Genomic DNA, 14887 nt, shown 5'->3' on the forward strand with positions numbered 1-14887 from the left:
TGGCCTGTAGATTTTACTCAAAATTTACATGCAATAGAGGACAGACAGATTTTTGAGCTGCATAGTGGAAAACTATAGTTTTCTGAAGTTATAATGGAATGATATTGGAAACATTCCATATTTTTAAGATTATACTGGTGCTCATTATAAAAAATTTAAATCAGTTTCATGACCTATGTGTTAAGAAATCAATTGCATTTTGGGATTAGCAGAAGAGTAATTCTATTTTATTCTAATATGTAGGATCTCAGAAAAAGACATGAATATCCCAGCCTAAGGAATAAAATGGGTCTTCAAATACTAATTGTTTAAAGTGAAAAGTCTAAAATCTCTGTTGTTCATGGATGTTTCTGTGGTGTTGAAATACGGCCCTATATGTATGATGGATGCAAATGTTAGGATCTAATAGCAGGAGTAAAAGTCCCTAATCTTGCTCCTGTCTTCCAGTATTAGCCAAGATTTTACTTTAAAATTCAGTAAAGAATGTGATCACTGGAAAAAAAAGAAGGAAATAAAAATATGTGAAAAATTCAATTTATAGTTAAGATATGTATTTTCTAACAATCTAGATAGTGCTGATCATGAAAAAGAAATATTTTTATGATAACTTTACTAGGTAGGAAATATTTGGCAAATGGTGAACTCTCAAATTATTATTATAATTGGCAACTTTGAAGCACTGGAATAGCTCCCTCCTCAAAATACCATACAATCATTCTTCATCCCAAGAGACATATAAAATTCATAACAACCGGTTGAATTTTAACCATTAACACCAATACCAACTCTGATGAATTTATGTGTAGTGAAGGTTTAATTAATGTTCACAGGGTCACACATTCCTTAGAGTTTCACAGATAATAAGATGAAAGACAGTCTAGAAACAAAGAAAAAAAGAGTAAACAGAATTCAATAAAAAAGGGGAAATAAGAGATGGTAAATGAAAAATAAAGGACTGAGGAAAAGAATGTAAAATAAGTTATTATTAACCCTCTTCTGCAGGGTTGTATTCTATGATGAAAGCAGGGAATGAAATTAATGAGCTATGGTTTTGACGCCATAACTGTAGTACCTCTAAAATAGTAGTAAATTGCCACAGTTGTCTCAATCTGACTTCAGATTTTATATTCATGAAGTAGATAATCAAATTGTTATGTTTCCTAAATAATTAGAATGTGATTGTGTCTGTAAGGTAGCAAGAGTTTTAAGCAGTGAGAACAACTTCTGCATTGTTTTTAAGTGTTCCACATTGATCTAGGCTCAATTTAATCACAGCTCACTCTACACACTGTTATCCCAGAGGCACTCCTGTGCTTCAGCCATGTCTTCACCCATATTTGTTTTTCCTATGCTCTCACTGAGCCCTGTTTCTAAGTTTGTTTTATTTCTCCAGAGAACACCTGTCTCTTAGTTTTTCATAAACTATTGCTATAATTTTGTTTTCCTTGCAAGATTTTTTTTTTTTTGGCTAGTTTCAAATGACACTGCCTCTTCTGTCTGTTCAGTGCTTAGAAAACTTCACCAGTCTGCAGGCTCTGCAGCAGTCTGCAGAGGCAATGGTCCTTCCTAGTTCAACCTCATTAACTTTTCTCCTCAGATTCACATCCCTGGTTTCCTAAATTAGTTGGATACATAAAATTAAAATGGCTGTAATAGCATTAAGGCTTTTATCCTCTTTCTGAGCCAAGTACTAGGAAAAGTCAGAATTGCTTAGGCAGGTCTGACACTGTCACACAAGGTCAGTAGCACATCTGTGTTATGGACAGCAAATGTCTCATCTGCAAGTCTCCAGTCAGGTTTACAATGTTAAATTACTGTTAACAGTCGTGCTGTTTGTGTAGCGTTTTTTCTTTGTTAAATTTAATCCTGGACCCTTTTCCCTTTCTCATTCAGTCCTATTTGCTTCTAATTTCTACATATTCTTTTAAAACACATATATGCTTTATTTTCCTCAGATGAAGTGTCCTTACAAAATTGTCCAGATGCATCTGGGCAAGAAATACACTCCTAAGCTGAAAATTTCACGACGGAATAGAAGATAAACTTGCACTGCTAAGATATTATATATTATCTTGGCCAGGTTTTCTGTGGTTTTGGGGTCACCATTTTGCTTCTTTCCAAGTTTGAGGTTTAAGAAGTTACTAGGAAAATATTCTATTATTCCCAGTCCAAGGAAGTAAAAGTTCATATGTTTGCACATGAACTGTTAGACCCTTACCTCCTTCTATGGCAGAATCCAATTTCTATGAATCAGAAAAGGAAAGCTAACAGAATGGATACATGTCTTGGAAGAGTTTTCAAGAGGGAATCAATGCTTGCCTAGCAAAACCTCCTGGTTTGCACAGAAAATAATAGACATTCTTTTGTTTGAAAATTCATTTCTTTTCAATTTTATAAAATATGGCAATCTAAACTCACTGTATCTGGGTCATGACATATATGTCACTTCTGCCTCTGTGTAGGGTCAGGGTCAAGGTATTAATCTGCAACTAAAACAGTGCAGCTTCTGTGCATTGTTGTAGTCCAGCGTGGATGTTTTGAAACGTTGTGATGCCTGTGATTTTCCACTGGCTTTACTTACATTAATCTGTATGGTTTACATACTGCCAGGCTGGAGCTAAAGAATGCCAGAAGATTCAGGAAGTGGGTCAGGGAATTATTCCATAACTCAGTTATACTTGTCCATAACTCATGTCTTAACAAGTTGCAGCTTGTATGTTTTATAAACTAAGATGAAAAATTGTAACTAGTATTTAAACCATGACAAAACTCAGAGTGTTTGGAGATTCACTAGTATAGAAAAATTGCCTTGCTGAAACATATTATGTATTTTATACTGCAATACTCAGTCTTTCATTAAGCTTTATCAAAATTTATTTAGATGTTAAAGTATTTTCTAGCAGAAAATTACAAAATTTTCTCTGTGACTTAAGAGAGTAAAGTTCAACAGAAAATAAAAAAGTCACAAACCTTTAAGAATTCTGTTTCATATTTTACTTTTTTTTGCATTTCTTGTTTTAAAAAAATGACAATATTGCTTTGGGTTGGTATTCCAATTAAACAATTCTTTTTTTCCTAGGAGTTCTTTTCGTCCTTTAATGAATTTGAATTTTAAAAATCTGATGTAACAATAATTTGACCTTCTTTTTTTGGGCTATCACATTATGCTATTATTTTTGTTCAATATTTTTAAAAAATATATTCACTTGGTATATTTGGTCTTAATTTTGTCAAGTATATTGTAATTGCCATTCAGATTATATATATTCACAATCAAAACTGGGGTATTTTACAGAAGAATCACAAAACTGCCCACAAACAGCAATTTTTTCCTGTTATTCAGCCATAGGCTTGTTATCACAAACATGCACATTTAACTACCTATCCAGTAGAGAAAATACACTTTTACTCTGGCAAAATGAATTTCAGCCACTGGTCTAAACAGTAAAATCTTTGACATTGACATGCAGAGTAAAACAATATTACATTTTCTGGTAGCATTCAGTCATGTTCACTCTAAATCCTAAACCAAAATAAATAAATTAATAAATCACCCTTCAAATGGGTACTGTATTTGTAGAGATATTTGTGAGCCAAAAACTTTATAATTTTAACTTAATTTTGCTTTCTCTTGAGAAACTGAAATGCACTGTAACTTGATTGTAATGCTTATGTATTTCCATTCATATATTTTCATTTTGCTACAAATTGGGCAACATATTTGGAAGAATATTCTTTATAATCCTGTTCATACTTTTATTATTTGTACTCCTATAATGCCTTTAGGTTTCAGTTGAAAGGGTTGACTCTAGAGTAAATTTTGTGTCTTTCTTTCCTAGCCAGCTGAACTGTTATCATCAGTTCAGAAATGAAAGCTTTGTATTGATTAGGAATGATTTAATTGGGATTGGATATGTGCTATTGAAACTTAAGCCTGTATATTTTATTATCTATTATCTGTATCTGTGATCATATTATCTATTATGAGTTAATTTTTTTTTCTAAGAAAAGAAGTAAATATCAAAAACATTTATTATTTGCAAAATTTCATGATAGTAAATAACAGAAAATAGGACTACAGCAGAATGTAGGAAGTCATTGACTCCATCTGCTTGCCTCCAAAACAGCACCAATTCTTTGTTTGTCTTCTGTACAAATATTTCTCTACCTTCTCTTTCCTGTCATGGAGATTTCATGACTGCTGTTAGCAATATATTCAAGAAATCAAACATTCTATTAAAGTTGGTTTTGTTGAGTCTTTCTTTTTGCCAAGTGTAGATCAACCCTGATGCTGTTAAACCCCATTATTTCTTGTCTGGACCTGGAGAACAGATGATTGGCATTGAAGGTGTTCTTTAAACTACCTTCCTATTACCTTCTTCAGAGTAAGCAGTTCCAGTTCTTTCAATTTTTCTGTGGAGATCATAATTTTGAGATATTTTGGCATCCTCTGGTCTTTATCAACTTTCTCGGAAGCATTTTTGAAGTAGAAAACCTAGAATGAATGTAGTACTTAAATTTGAATACTGCCAAACTAAATCAGGAGAATTTCTTGTATCTTACAAGTTACAAATCTGGTTATAAGTCTCTCTGTAAAGTTTGCTTTTTTTGTTTGGCAATGCTGTGATATTGATAGATAATATCAGTGTTGTGTTCTGTTGCTAACAACAGATTTCTTCTACAGTTCTGCAAACTAAACATGGCATCAGCCAGTTCCCACAGTACCATAGAGCAGAGTCCATTGAGCTCATCTAGTATGAAAACATCTGAGTTATCTAAGTCCTTACTGACTAGTTATGTCCTTAGCATAGCCAGAGTGTTCACTAGGCTGTCAGAGACATTAAGTAACCATTAGCAGAGTATAGTAAAGATTAATGCATTAAAAAGACCCCTTAATGCTTTTGCTTTCTGGTGCCATTTGTTGAAAGCTTGCCATTGACTAACAGGGTTTTTCCTCTTGATTATTACAGAAGTCAGACAAAATGCTTGTTTGAACTTGTGTGTTCCTTGGTAACTGTACTTTGGGTTGTGTCTGTATTTGCTTGTGTTTTCCTTTTATTTTTATTCTTTTTTGATCTTATCAGTAGTTCTGTAATTCTCAGTTGTTCTCAACTGTGAGCTTCAGTATTGTAACAGACATTACACATTCAGTGCAAGAAGATGATTTACTGATAGTGTAACAGTGATACTGGTTTATTTTCATGGATATATGTGTTATGCCAATACATAGGAAGAGAAGCACATTTTTAAAAAAGTCTGTGTTTAATTTCAAGCCTTAAAATTGACTGTTGATCTGCCAATAGAGTCTATTTTGCTTCCAACATATTAGATTTCAAATGGTGTAACAACATGATGCAGATTTTATGTCAACTTAATGGAGAGGTAACTGTTTCCATGCATGTTAAAATCTATGCTGTAACTACTACAAGACTTACTGTAATGATAACTTCAAGAAACAAAAAATAATTGCTGAAACCATCAGCAGTATTTCTTATTTTGTAGAACTGATGCTTCAGCACATATGAAAAATATTTTATTGTGGTTTTATATTAAAAGCACTTAAAGTGGTATGTTCGTTTTTGAAGCTGAAAAAATAAAATGCCTACATATTTATTATATACAGCTGTATTTTGTTTATTTAGTATAAGAAAATTAAAAGTTGTTTATTTTTTAAAAGCTTGGTCTATATTAAATATCATATGCCAACCATTATACATGTAAGGTAAGGGAATTGTGGATTACTATGTTATGTATAAATGCAGTTTCACTGCTGGAGAAGCAGTTCTCAGAAGGAGAGACATCACTTTTCAGGTTAGCAATATCTTTCTTATGGTTATGTAAAATAATAAAATGACAAGTTTTAAAACACTTGTTGCAAATTTTTTATCAAATCAAAGTAAATATCAAAGTCTAATCTATGTTAAATGGCCACAGATTTTATAAAGATAGCTGTTAGTTTTTCTGGATTGCAGAATATTCTCTGTAGTTTTGTAATCATATATGTAGAGATTTTTTAAAAAATAATTTAGGGTTTTATTTGTGTGGATAAACTGATTTCTCTTGGAAGATATTTGAGAAATTGTTATGTTATTTTATACTCTAGGACATACTTTCAAAGTAGATGAAAATATGTTATTAAAGCAAGATACCGTTCATTTTCCTTAAGTCAAGATGATTAAGATGATTAATAAAGAAAATTTTTTAAAATTGTGGGCATCTTCTTCTAGGACACTATGTTACACATGTTTAAAAATTACATTTAACCATTTATGTGAGGAAATGTTGTGGTATCTGTTACAAGAAATTTAGGTAAAAGTTATGAAGCACTTTGAATATATATTTCATTGATTAGCAGAAGTGTTTTGTCTGATGTAAACTACTGGTCTGAAACTTCATGAAGTAGTTCTCTCACATTCTTTTTGGATGTATTTTCTCACTTGTGATTCTTTACTATATTTATAACTTGAAAAGCATGTTAAATTTAAATTCCTGTTGTACTGTATTTGTCTTACTGTTTCTGTTTACAGTTAAGAAATATGCTTCAAAAGTTCTGGTTTTGTTAGAACTACCTGTTTTATATTAGCAGACATTACTCAGTTTTGTAATATTCTGTGTTTCATTATGATGTCCACAATTTAGCAGAACACTTTCCTCTGGGAATGATTCACCAAAAATCCTTTACAGATTCAAAATTCTCATTTTAAAGAGGTGGGCTTGGGCAGCACAGTTCAGATCAGGATGGGAGCCAAAGCTTCCCTGGAATGCAGGAGGTGGATGCTGTATAGTTTGATTTACTAGGTACTCTAAGTTGTAACTTCCACGTTAGTACCAGCTGGCAATGTTCACTCCAACTTCTGTTGCACCTACAGCTCAGCTCTCCTAATTTCCATGCAGGTTGGTTCATCCCTGATTTTGTTGACAGTAAACCTATATCACAGGTTTAAAAGAGTCCACTGTCATATGGTTTAACTTTCTGTGTTGTGTTCTTTGATTTTTTTCTTACTTTAAGTCTAGTTGCAGTGACTGAAATAGAGCTTATAATTTAGGAAAAACATTCAATCTGGTCTATTCACAGCAAGCCATGTTAGTAATTTTCCACCTGAGCTAGTCACTCATTTGAATTTATGCCATTTACAGACTGTATCAGTAATTCCATTTCTTACTATGCTTGTGTTATTGAACATCATAGAATCAAAAGTCTAACATATTTCTTCCTTAGTAGTAGTTTTACTAGCATGACTAGAAGGGCTTGAGTTTTATATTAAATGCACTTACTCCTTTGTTACTTATTTGCTTTATTTTAGGGAGGTGATCCAACAGCTACTGTAATTGCACTGTGTTCAATGAGAGATTTCAATCTGTCGCAAGAATCGTGTCAGCTGGCCATCAAAGACACTGGATGTCTCGAAGTGTTAATTAATTTACTTGATACAGAAGAAATTAAATGTCAGGTAATGAGCTTTGTCAAATAGAGCAATGAATATGCCTTTTCTGTTAGACTATTTTTTTGAGTCTCAAAGTTAGAGTGTAAAGAAAATTGATTTCTCATTTCTGTATTTTGTTTTCTTCAGATTTTTTAGAAAGACATCTATATCTGACTTTCAGTTTCCTTATTTTCTGCTGATTATATATAAAGAAAAAAATAAAATAACCCATCATTTTAAATAATGTTATCATTTTTGTATACCTAAATAATATTTAACTTCTATCATTTCCCATTATTTAGGCTGGTTCATTAAAAATCCTGAAGGAAATTAGTCAAAATGTATTGATCAGACATGCAATTGCAGATCTTGGAGGCTTAGAGATCATGGTGAAAATACTGGACTCTCCAGATACCAATCTAAAATGTTTGGCAGCTGAAACAATTGCCAATGTTGCTAGATTTAAACGAGCACGAAAGATAGTAAGGCAACATGGAGGAATCAAGAAATTGGTAAGCAGACATTAAAATTTGTACCCTAGTCATATGCATATTTTTGTTCAAAAAATACATCATGTGTTGTAAGCATGATTAATTGTAGTGTTTACCATAATTAGAAAGCAGCATGATATCAAAGTTTCCTGCAGATATTAAGAAATTGTTATTTTTTTAGGTTGAGCTGTTGGACTGTATTTCAATGGGATCATCATACCAAGCCAAAGACACTGAAACAGCACGCTGTGGGGCTTTGGCACTCTGGAGCTTAAGCAAAAGTGCCATAAACAAGAAAGCAATCCGTAGAGCTGGTGGCATTCCATTACTAGCTAGATGGCTCAAATGCTCACACACAGACATCTTAATCCCAGTAGTGGGGACACTACAAGAATGTGCCTCAGAGGTGAGTAAACACATATAGCTAAGTTATTTCTAAGCATTAAAGAAATTCGCCAGTAAAAGGAAATATTACATTCTAAAGTCTCTTAAATCAGGTCAGTTATCCCATCAGGAAGTAGATGCTTTATGTAATCAAAGTGGTTTTGAGAAGGTCACAACTTGGATTGAAGTAAAAGCCACATATTTTTTATTTGAAAGGCTAGGAACAATACATAAAAGGAAAAATGTAAAAAGGAAAGCCTGAATGAGTTTCTTTCTTTTCTTATTTTTTTCATCATACTTTACAGATTTGGCAACCTAAGGTGCTGTGTTCTGTTTAATCAATGCATTTAAATTCTACAAAACTAACCTGCAGGTGTGGCCAAGAAGATCCAAGTCAGTGCAAACAGAGTGGTTTAGTGTCCTTGTGCATTGGATCTGATCCATTGCAAAGAGAAGAAAGGAATATATATGATTTTTACACAGATTTCCGTGGCACGTTTTGCAGCTTTGAGTATATTCAGTTTTTAAATTTGAATACAAATGTTTTTTACCATGGCCATGTAAGGGATTACACTAGTGGGACAGCTCTGTTTACTGTCTTTATGAATGACCTGGTTGAGGGGACCGAGAGCACCCTTAACACACTCAGTGTTTGCAGACACAGCAAGGGTGGGAGTGTCAACCTACTGGAGGGCAGGAAGGCTCTGCAGAGGGGTCTGGGCAGGCTGGATCCATGGGATGAGGCCAGTGGTACGAAGTTCAGCAAAGCCAAGTGACAGGTCCTGCACTTGGGTCACAGCAACCCCTGCAGGACTACAGGCTGAGGAAAGAGTGGCTGGAAAACTACGTGGTAGAAAAAGACCTGGAGGGCTGACCATGAGCCACCATGTGCCCAGGTGGACAAGAAGGCCAATGGCATCCTGGCCTGTATCAGCAATAGTGTGTTCAGCAGGACCAGGGCAGTGACCATCCTCTTGTGGTAGGCACTGCACAAACCCTGTGTTCAGTTCTGGGTCCCTCAATTCAGGAAGGGCACTGAGGTGCTGGGGTGTGTTCTGAGAAGTGCAGTGGATTTGAGGAAGGGTGGAGCACAGGGCTGGTGAGGAGCAGCTGAGAGAGCTGGGGCGTTTAGCCTGGAGACAAGGAGGCTCAAAGGTGACCTGATCACTTGCTCCATCTACCTGAAAGAAAGTTGGAGCCGGGTGGGGTTGTTCTCTCTTCTCTTCTCTTCTCTTCTCTTCTCTTCTCTTCTCTTCCTCTTCTCTTCTCTTCTCTTCTCTTCTCTTCTCTTCTCTTCTCTTCTCTTCTCTTCTCTTCTCTTCTCTTCTCTTCTCTTCTCTTCTCTCTCTTCTCTTCTCTTCTCTTCTCTTCTCTTCTCTTCTCTCTTCTCTTCTCTTCTCTTCTCTTCTCTTCTCTTCTCTTCTCTTCTCTTCTCTTCTCTTCTCTTCTCTTCTCTTCTCTTCTCTTCTCTTCTCTCTTCTCTTCTCTTCTCTTCTCTTCTCTTCTCTTCTCTTCTCTTCTCTTCTCTTCCAGATAATAAACAATAGTATCAGAGGAAATTGCCTCAGGTTGAATCGGGGGACGTTTAGATTGAATATTAGGAAAAATTTCTTCACCAAAACAGTTGTCAAGCACTGGAACAAACTGCCCAGGGGGGAATGGTTGAGTCACCATCCCTGAGTTACTTAAAAGATGTGCAGATGTGGCACTTAGAGATGCAGTTTAGTGGTGGACTTGGCAGTGTTGGGTATTGGTTGGACTCAATGATCTTAAAGGTCTTTTCCAACCTAAATGATTCTATTTGTTTATGATTCTGTATCTTCATTTGAACTTGAGGTATATTGCATTTCAGATAAAAAATAAACATAATTTGTCTTGGTGAATTTGAGGCCCAGAAGACATAATTTTTCAAGAGATGCTACATTATTAAACACTTTGTCTGTTAAAAATTAACTTCTTGAATTACACAAATTAATGCATGTTCCATGAGACACAAACCTGGCAAGTTTTAGGTTCAGTAAGTATATATTGAGAAGGTGTCATTTTTGGGGGTTTCTTGTATGGCCTAACTTGGAAGAAATACTAAATGCATTTCTTACACAGATGTTTCCCTCACTTAAAAAATGATCCCCTGTTAGAATGGATGAAAATATCACTAAAAAATGTTGATTCTAAGAACATATTTTTCTAACCTTGTTTTAGGAGTAGATCTGTTGTTTTGGCTGCTGGTTCTCAATGAAGTGAGAGGGTACTTACTTCTTGATGCCATTCTGAAGCATGTTCTGCTTTCTTGGGTCTGAGCAGGGAGTCTGGACACTGTTCAGAATATTCTGTGTTCTGTGTAAGCCAAGTGGCTACAAGATAGGCAGTGCAGTACCTTGTTTTACCAGTGATTTGAAGAACAGTGCAGAGAATGTCAGTATTCACTTACCTCTGAGATCATCAGTATTTTCAAGGCAATGATGACTTGTGCTTCCATAAAGTACAAGGCTTCTCAATATCAAAACCTATACTTGTAGCATTGTTTTATTATTGTGACCTACCAACTGTTAATATGCAGGATTTAAAAGATGCAGTTTATCTTTTTAGCCAAGTTACAGACTTGCAATAAGGACAGAAGGCATGATTGAGAACCTAGTGAAAAATCTGAGTAGTGAACATGAGGAGCTCCAGATGCATTGTGCAAGTGCCATATTTAAGGTAATTGTATTATAATCAGTAGATCAAAACCAGGATTAGTCCTTTGTTTTCATGTCACCGTCAGCTTTAAATTTTCTTAATTTCACTATTTCTCTAATGTGGAAAAAATTATAGAAATGTTCTGAATATTTCAGCTGCATATTTAATATTATTATTATTAGGTTCCTACTTGCTGCTCTTGTGTGCAAGCATTAAGTTGCACAGGTAACCCGTGGAGAGAGATGAGGCATATTGTGCATAGAGCTCTTTTTTTGTTTGTTTGCTCCTAAAGTGGACAATGTGATAGTATAATCACTGCTGCATATACAGGAGCAGTTTACTGTCAAACTTTCTTAGTGAGCTGTTAGCATATTCAGATACTTGAATACAATATTTATGTTTTCCTCTCTATTAGCTTTTACTAGTAACAATGTAGTACAGCTTTTGAAGACATAATTTTACACATTTTTACATAATATATATGTTTAATATGTATATATTTTTTATAGTGTGCAGAAGATGAAGAAACACGTGACCTGGTTAGAAAACATGAAGGTCTACAACCACTATCTGATCTGCTTGGTAACAGTGAAAACAAACAACTTTTGGCAGCTGTGACAGGAGCAATCTGGAAATGTGCAATCAGTACAGAAAATGTGTTAAAGTAAGAATTTAATTTTACAAGTATTTATTACATTATCATGTTTTGATTTTATGGGCCTCTATTGTTTTCAAAACTGTTTTGTCATTATTCTTCAAAATTAGTCTTTATAATCATTTGGGCTTTCAACTTAGGTTTTATAGTACTTAAAAAATTGGTACCTGACCTCATCAGGGTAGAGTAGAGACAGTGTTAAGTTCCTAGAATGTTAACAGTCAATGGAGACAAGTGGTGCCTCTAGTTTTGCTATAGGACACTGAATCAGGAGCTGTACTAGCACATACTAAACATTTGACAAGTGGCCATATCTGACATCCCCCCTTCTGTCTGTAACTTACCAGCCAGAATCACTGCTGCATGGTAGAGAGAGTACTTAGTACACTTGACTTTAATGTTTACAAGAGAGACAGAGACCAAATTATCTCATTGTAGGAAGATATCTAATGCATATTAGAAATATACTGGAGTCTGGGATAATTAGCCTAGATGCCTCTCTTCTTGACTACAGAAGGGGCTCAGAAAAGTAGCTTAGTCTGGAGATCCAGCTTCTAAATGAGTGGAATTAACTGATGAGAGTTCTACTGTGGGTACCAGCAACCTCTCAGTACCAGGCTTCTGAGTAATTATCTGAGAATGTGACAGTAGGAGTTGTCACTCTCCACCTTCCATGGAGCAGCTTAATGATTGAGAAAACTTTACCCTCTCATCTAAAATAAATATAACAAATTCATGCACCATATCTAAAAAAGGAAGCTGTCTCCACTACATATGTGCTAGGTTTCCTACTAAAATTATGCTGCTCTGTATTTAGAGCATGTAGAAAGGTTAGAAGGAGTATTAGTAAGATGTAAGATCTTCCTGCTGCCCTAATTTAGTGTACCTTGCTGGATAAGCACATATGATAGATAAATACTGGGTAAAAATTAGGAAGATTTCCACATTTTACATTCTGACATTTTATTGTCCTAAATGAATTCCCAAACTGTTGGTATACAGACCTATGGTCTTTACATCCTCTACTGCTGCCCTACTGCTTTTTTGCATTCTTAATTGCACAGTAACCTAACTTTCCTTATGGATGTATTCTTTTCTGAAGGGTTTGTGCAGAGGTATCCTGATTTTGGATCAATCAGAGATGAGACAGACTGAATGGCTCTCTCTGTACTAGTAAATTAAACAGGGCCAAACCTTTCAGGTTTCAGGCTCTGTGTTAGGATTATCCATACTGTTTAACTGCCAGCACAGTCCCTTACACAGTTTGCCAGCAAACGCTCTCCCAGACAATGCCCAGACACTCCTTAGGAACGGTGCAGGCAACAGATTGTTCCCATTAGGCAGAATGGGTGAGGCCACCCTGCATTGTGAGGATAAGAGATTTTAGCCATATGGATGCTATGTTGTGCTTCTTGTCCTCAGGGCTAGAGACTGAGCCCTAGCCTGTTTTATTTATTAGTATAGCTGTAGCCAATAATTCTGTCCAACTGCAAACAGATTTTTGTTGGGCTACTCACATATCTTTGGCAAGTGCTTGATGCTCCACAAAGGTTACTAGCCCGGCACAGCTCCAGCTGAATTCATGTGTTATGAAGTGCTGAGTCTGAAGCAGTAAACCTTATCCAAACTCAAGATGGGAGGGCACTAAAGAAAAGGGAGTGAGGATAATATGAAAACACCTAAGTAGATCTGAAGGGATGAGCCTGAGTCTGGCATGAAGCTAGAACTAACAAACCCTGCTGGCTCCTGCAGGGGCACTTAATTATCTCTGAAGTGCTCCCGAGTATTTCCTGTAGCTGGAGTTCGGAGCTGAGATGTGCTGACTCAGCCGGGAGCTGGTGCAGGTGCCTGTGCCTGTGTAGCTGCGGGTGCAGCTGCCACGGGAGCAGCCGTACTGCTCCTGGACACGGGATGGCCCGAGCCAACAGCTCTGTCACAGAGCAGCCTGCCCATTGCAGAGCCAGCTCACGTCATTCCATCTGTGAAGCATGACATGCCAGCAAGAATCAGTTTTGTTTTGTTGCTTTTTTTAAGATTATTTGCTTACTTTATTGCTCTTTTTTTTCATGTTGTTAATGTTCGCTCTTGAAAAATAATTGTAGGGATGCTTCCAAATTACAGTGAACAAAGAAAGGAAGATTTCTCTTTTAAGCAAAGGTTTGGATGATGAAAAACAAAAGTTTCTCATTTCTCAGTTGCTTTAATTATTAGCTGGTAATCGATCTTAGAAAGATGAATTTTTATTGAAACATCTAGTTCTGCCATAAAAATCTCAAATACTAGGGTTTTTTTGTATGAAAGAAAAGCTGTATGAGCGACTGATTCCTGGAAAATAGTTTTTGTAGCTCAAGTAGACATTGCCAGAAGCTAGGGGCTAGGTGGAAAGCACAAATGAGAACTCAGTACCCTCAGAGAAATTTTCTCTGATAATTAGATTATATTTGGTTAGATCTAGCTTGATATACCACATGGAACTGTCAAGGTGTATCAGAAAATGTATAAAAGGAAGATGCAGTATTTGTTAAGAATCCCCTAAGTTTTAAACAAAAAACCCTTAGAAGATGATTCCAGCACTGAGGAAAAAATCCTGTTCTGAAAGATAAACTTTTGAGGTTTAGCACACATCTCTTTGCAAGATAGGACCTTCAAGATGTTAAAGATTATATTTTTGATTCTCAGTATCAAAAGTTCTATGAAGAATGAATAAAATATTAATAAAGCCATCAAGTCAAATTTCTGTCAACTTATTTCTTAATTACAAGTTGGAATCTAACGAATGTACTAGATGGGAGTGTACTAGATGGAAGTGTACTAGAACTATGGTTCTGACCTCAGGAAAATGCAGTGTATTTGGCCTGAACTAAGTATAGAACTGCTCAGGGTAAACTCTCTAAAGGCTCATATTTAGTGAAAAAAAAGGGCAATCCTTTGATTCAGAGAGGTGGAAGCAGGTCTGGTACAATACTACTCTAGCTGTATTGTTACCATAGCTGGGAAAAGTGCTGGAAATAAGGATAACACAGTAATTGCCAGTCTTCTGGTTTGTTTTCAGCTGTTTGTAGGTGTTGCATCCACATATGAAGTTTAAAAAAACCCCTCAAACTACTCAGGAGGTTCTTAGATAGCTAAATTGTAGAAATGTAGTTAGAAAGGTGGAGTAAGAAATTAGGCTATATGTCACACTTATTCTAAGTGATTGGAATGGTTTACCTGTATTGAGAGTTCTTCAGCAAGATGATTTACATACAGAAATT

At 35.6% G+C, this 14887-nt stretch overlaps 1 protein-coding gene across 3 annotated transcripts in view; it reads left to right on the forward strand.

The window, feature by feature from the left end:
- The window catches only part of ODAD2 (outer dynein arm docking complex subunit 2), a 72132-nt gene that overhangs the window by 14603 nt on the left and 42642 nt on the right, over positions 1–14887 (forward strand). For all 3 annotated transcript variants that reach the window (XM_088160135.1, XM_088160130.1, XM_088160140.1), the window contains 5 exons: positions 7305–7451; positions 7727–7936; positions 8097–8321; positions 10889–10999; positions 11488–11642. In XM_088160135.1, coding sequence (XP_088016261.1) covers positions 7305–7451; positions 7727–7936; positions 8097–8321; positions 10889–10999; positions 11488–11642 — 848 coding nt within the window. The remainder of the gene's footprint in view (positions 1–7304; positions 7452–7726; positions 7937–8096; positions 8322–10888; positions 11000–11487; positions 11643–14887) is intronic.

Source organism: Sturnus vulgaris, chromosome 1 (genome assembly GCF_052056855.1).
Source record: "Sturnus vulgaris isolate bStuVul1 chromosome 1, bStuVul1.hap1, whole genome shotgun sequence".
NCBI classification, from domain to species: Eukaryota; Metazoa; Chordata; class Aves; order Passeriformes; family Sturnidae; genus Sturnus; species Sturnus vulgaris.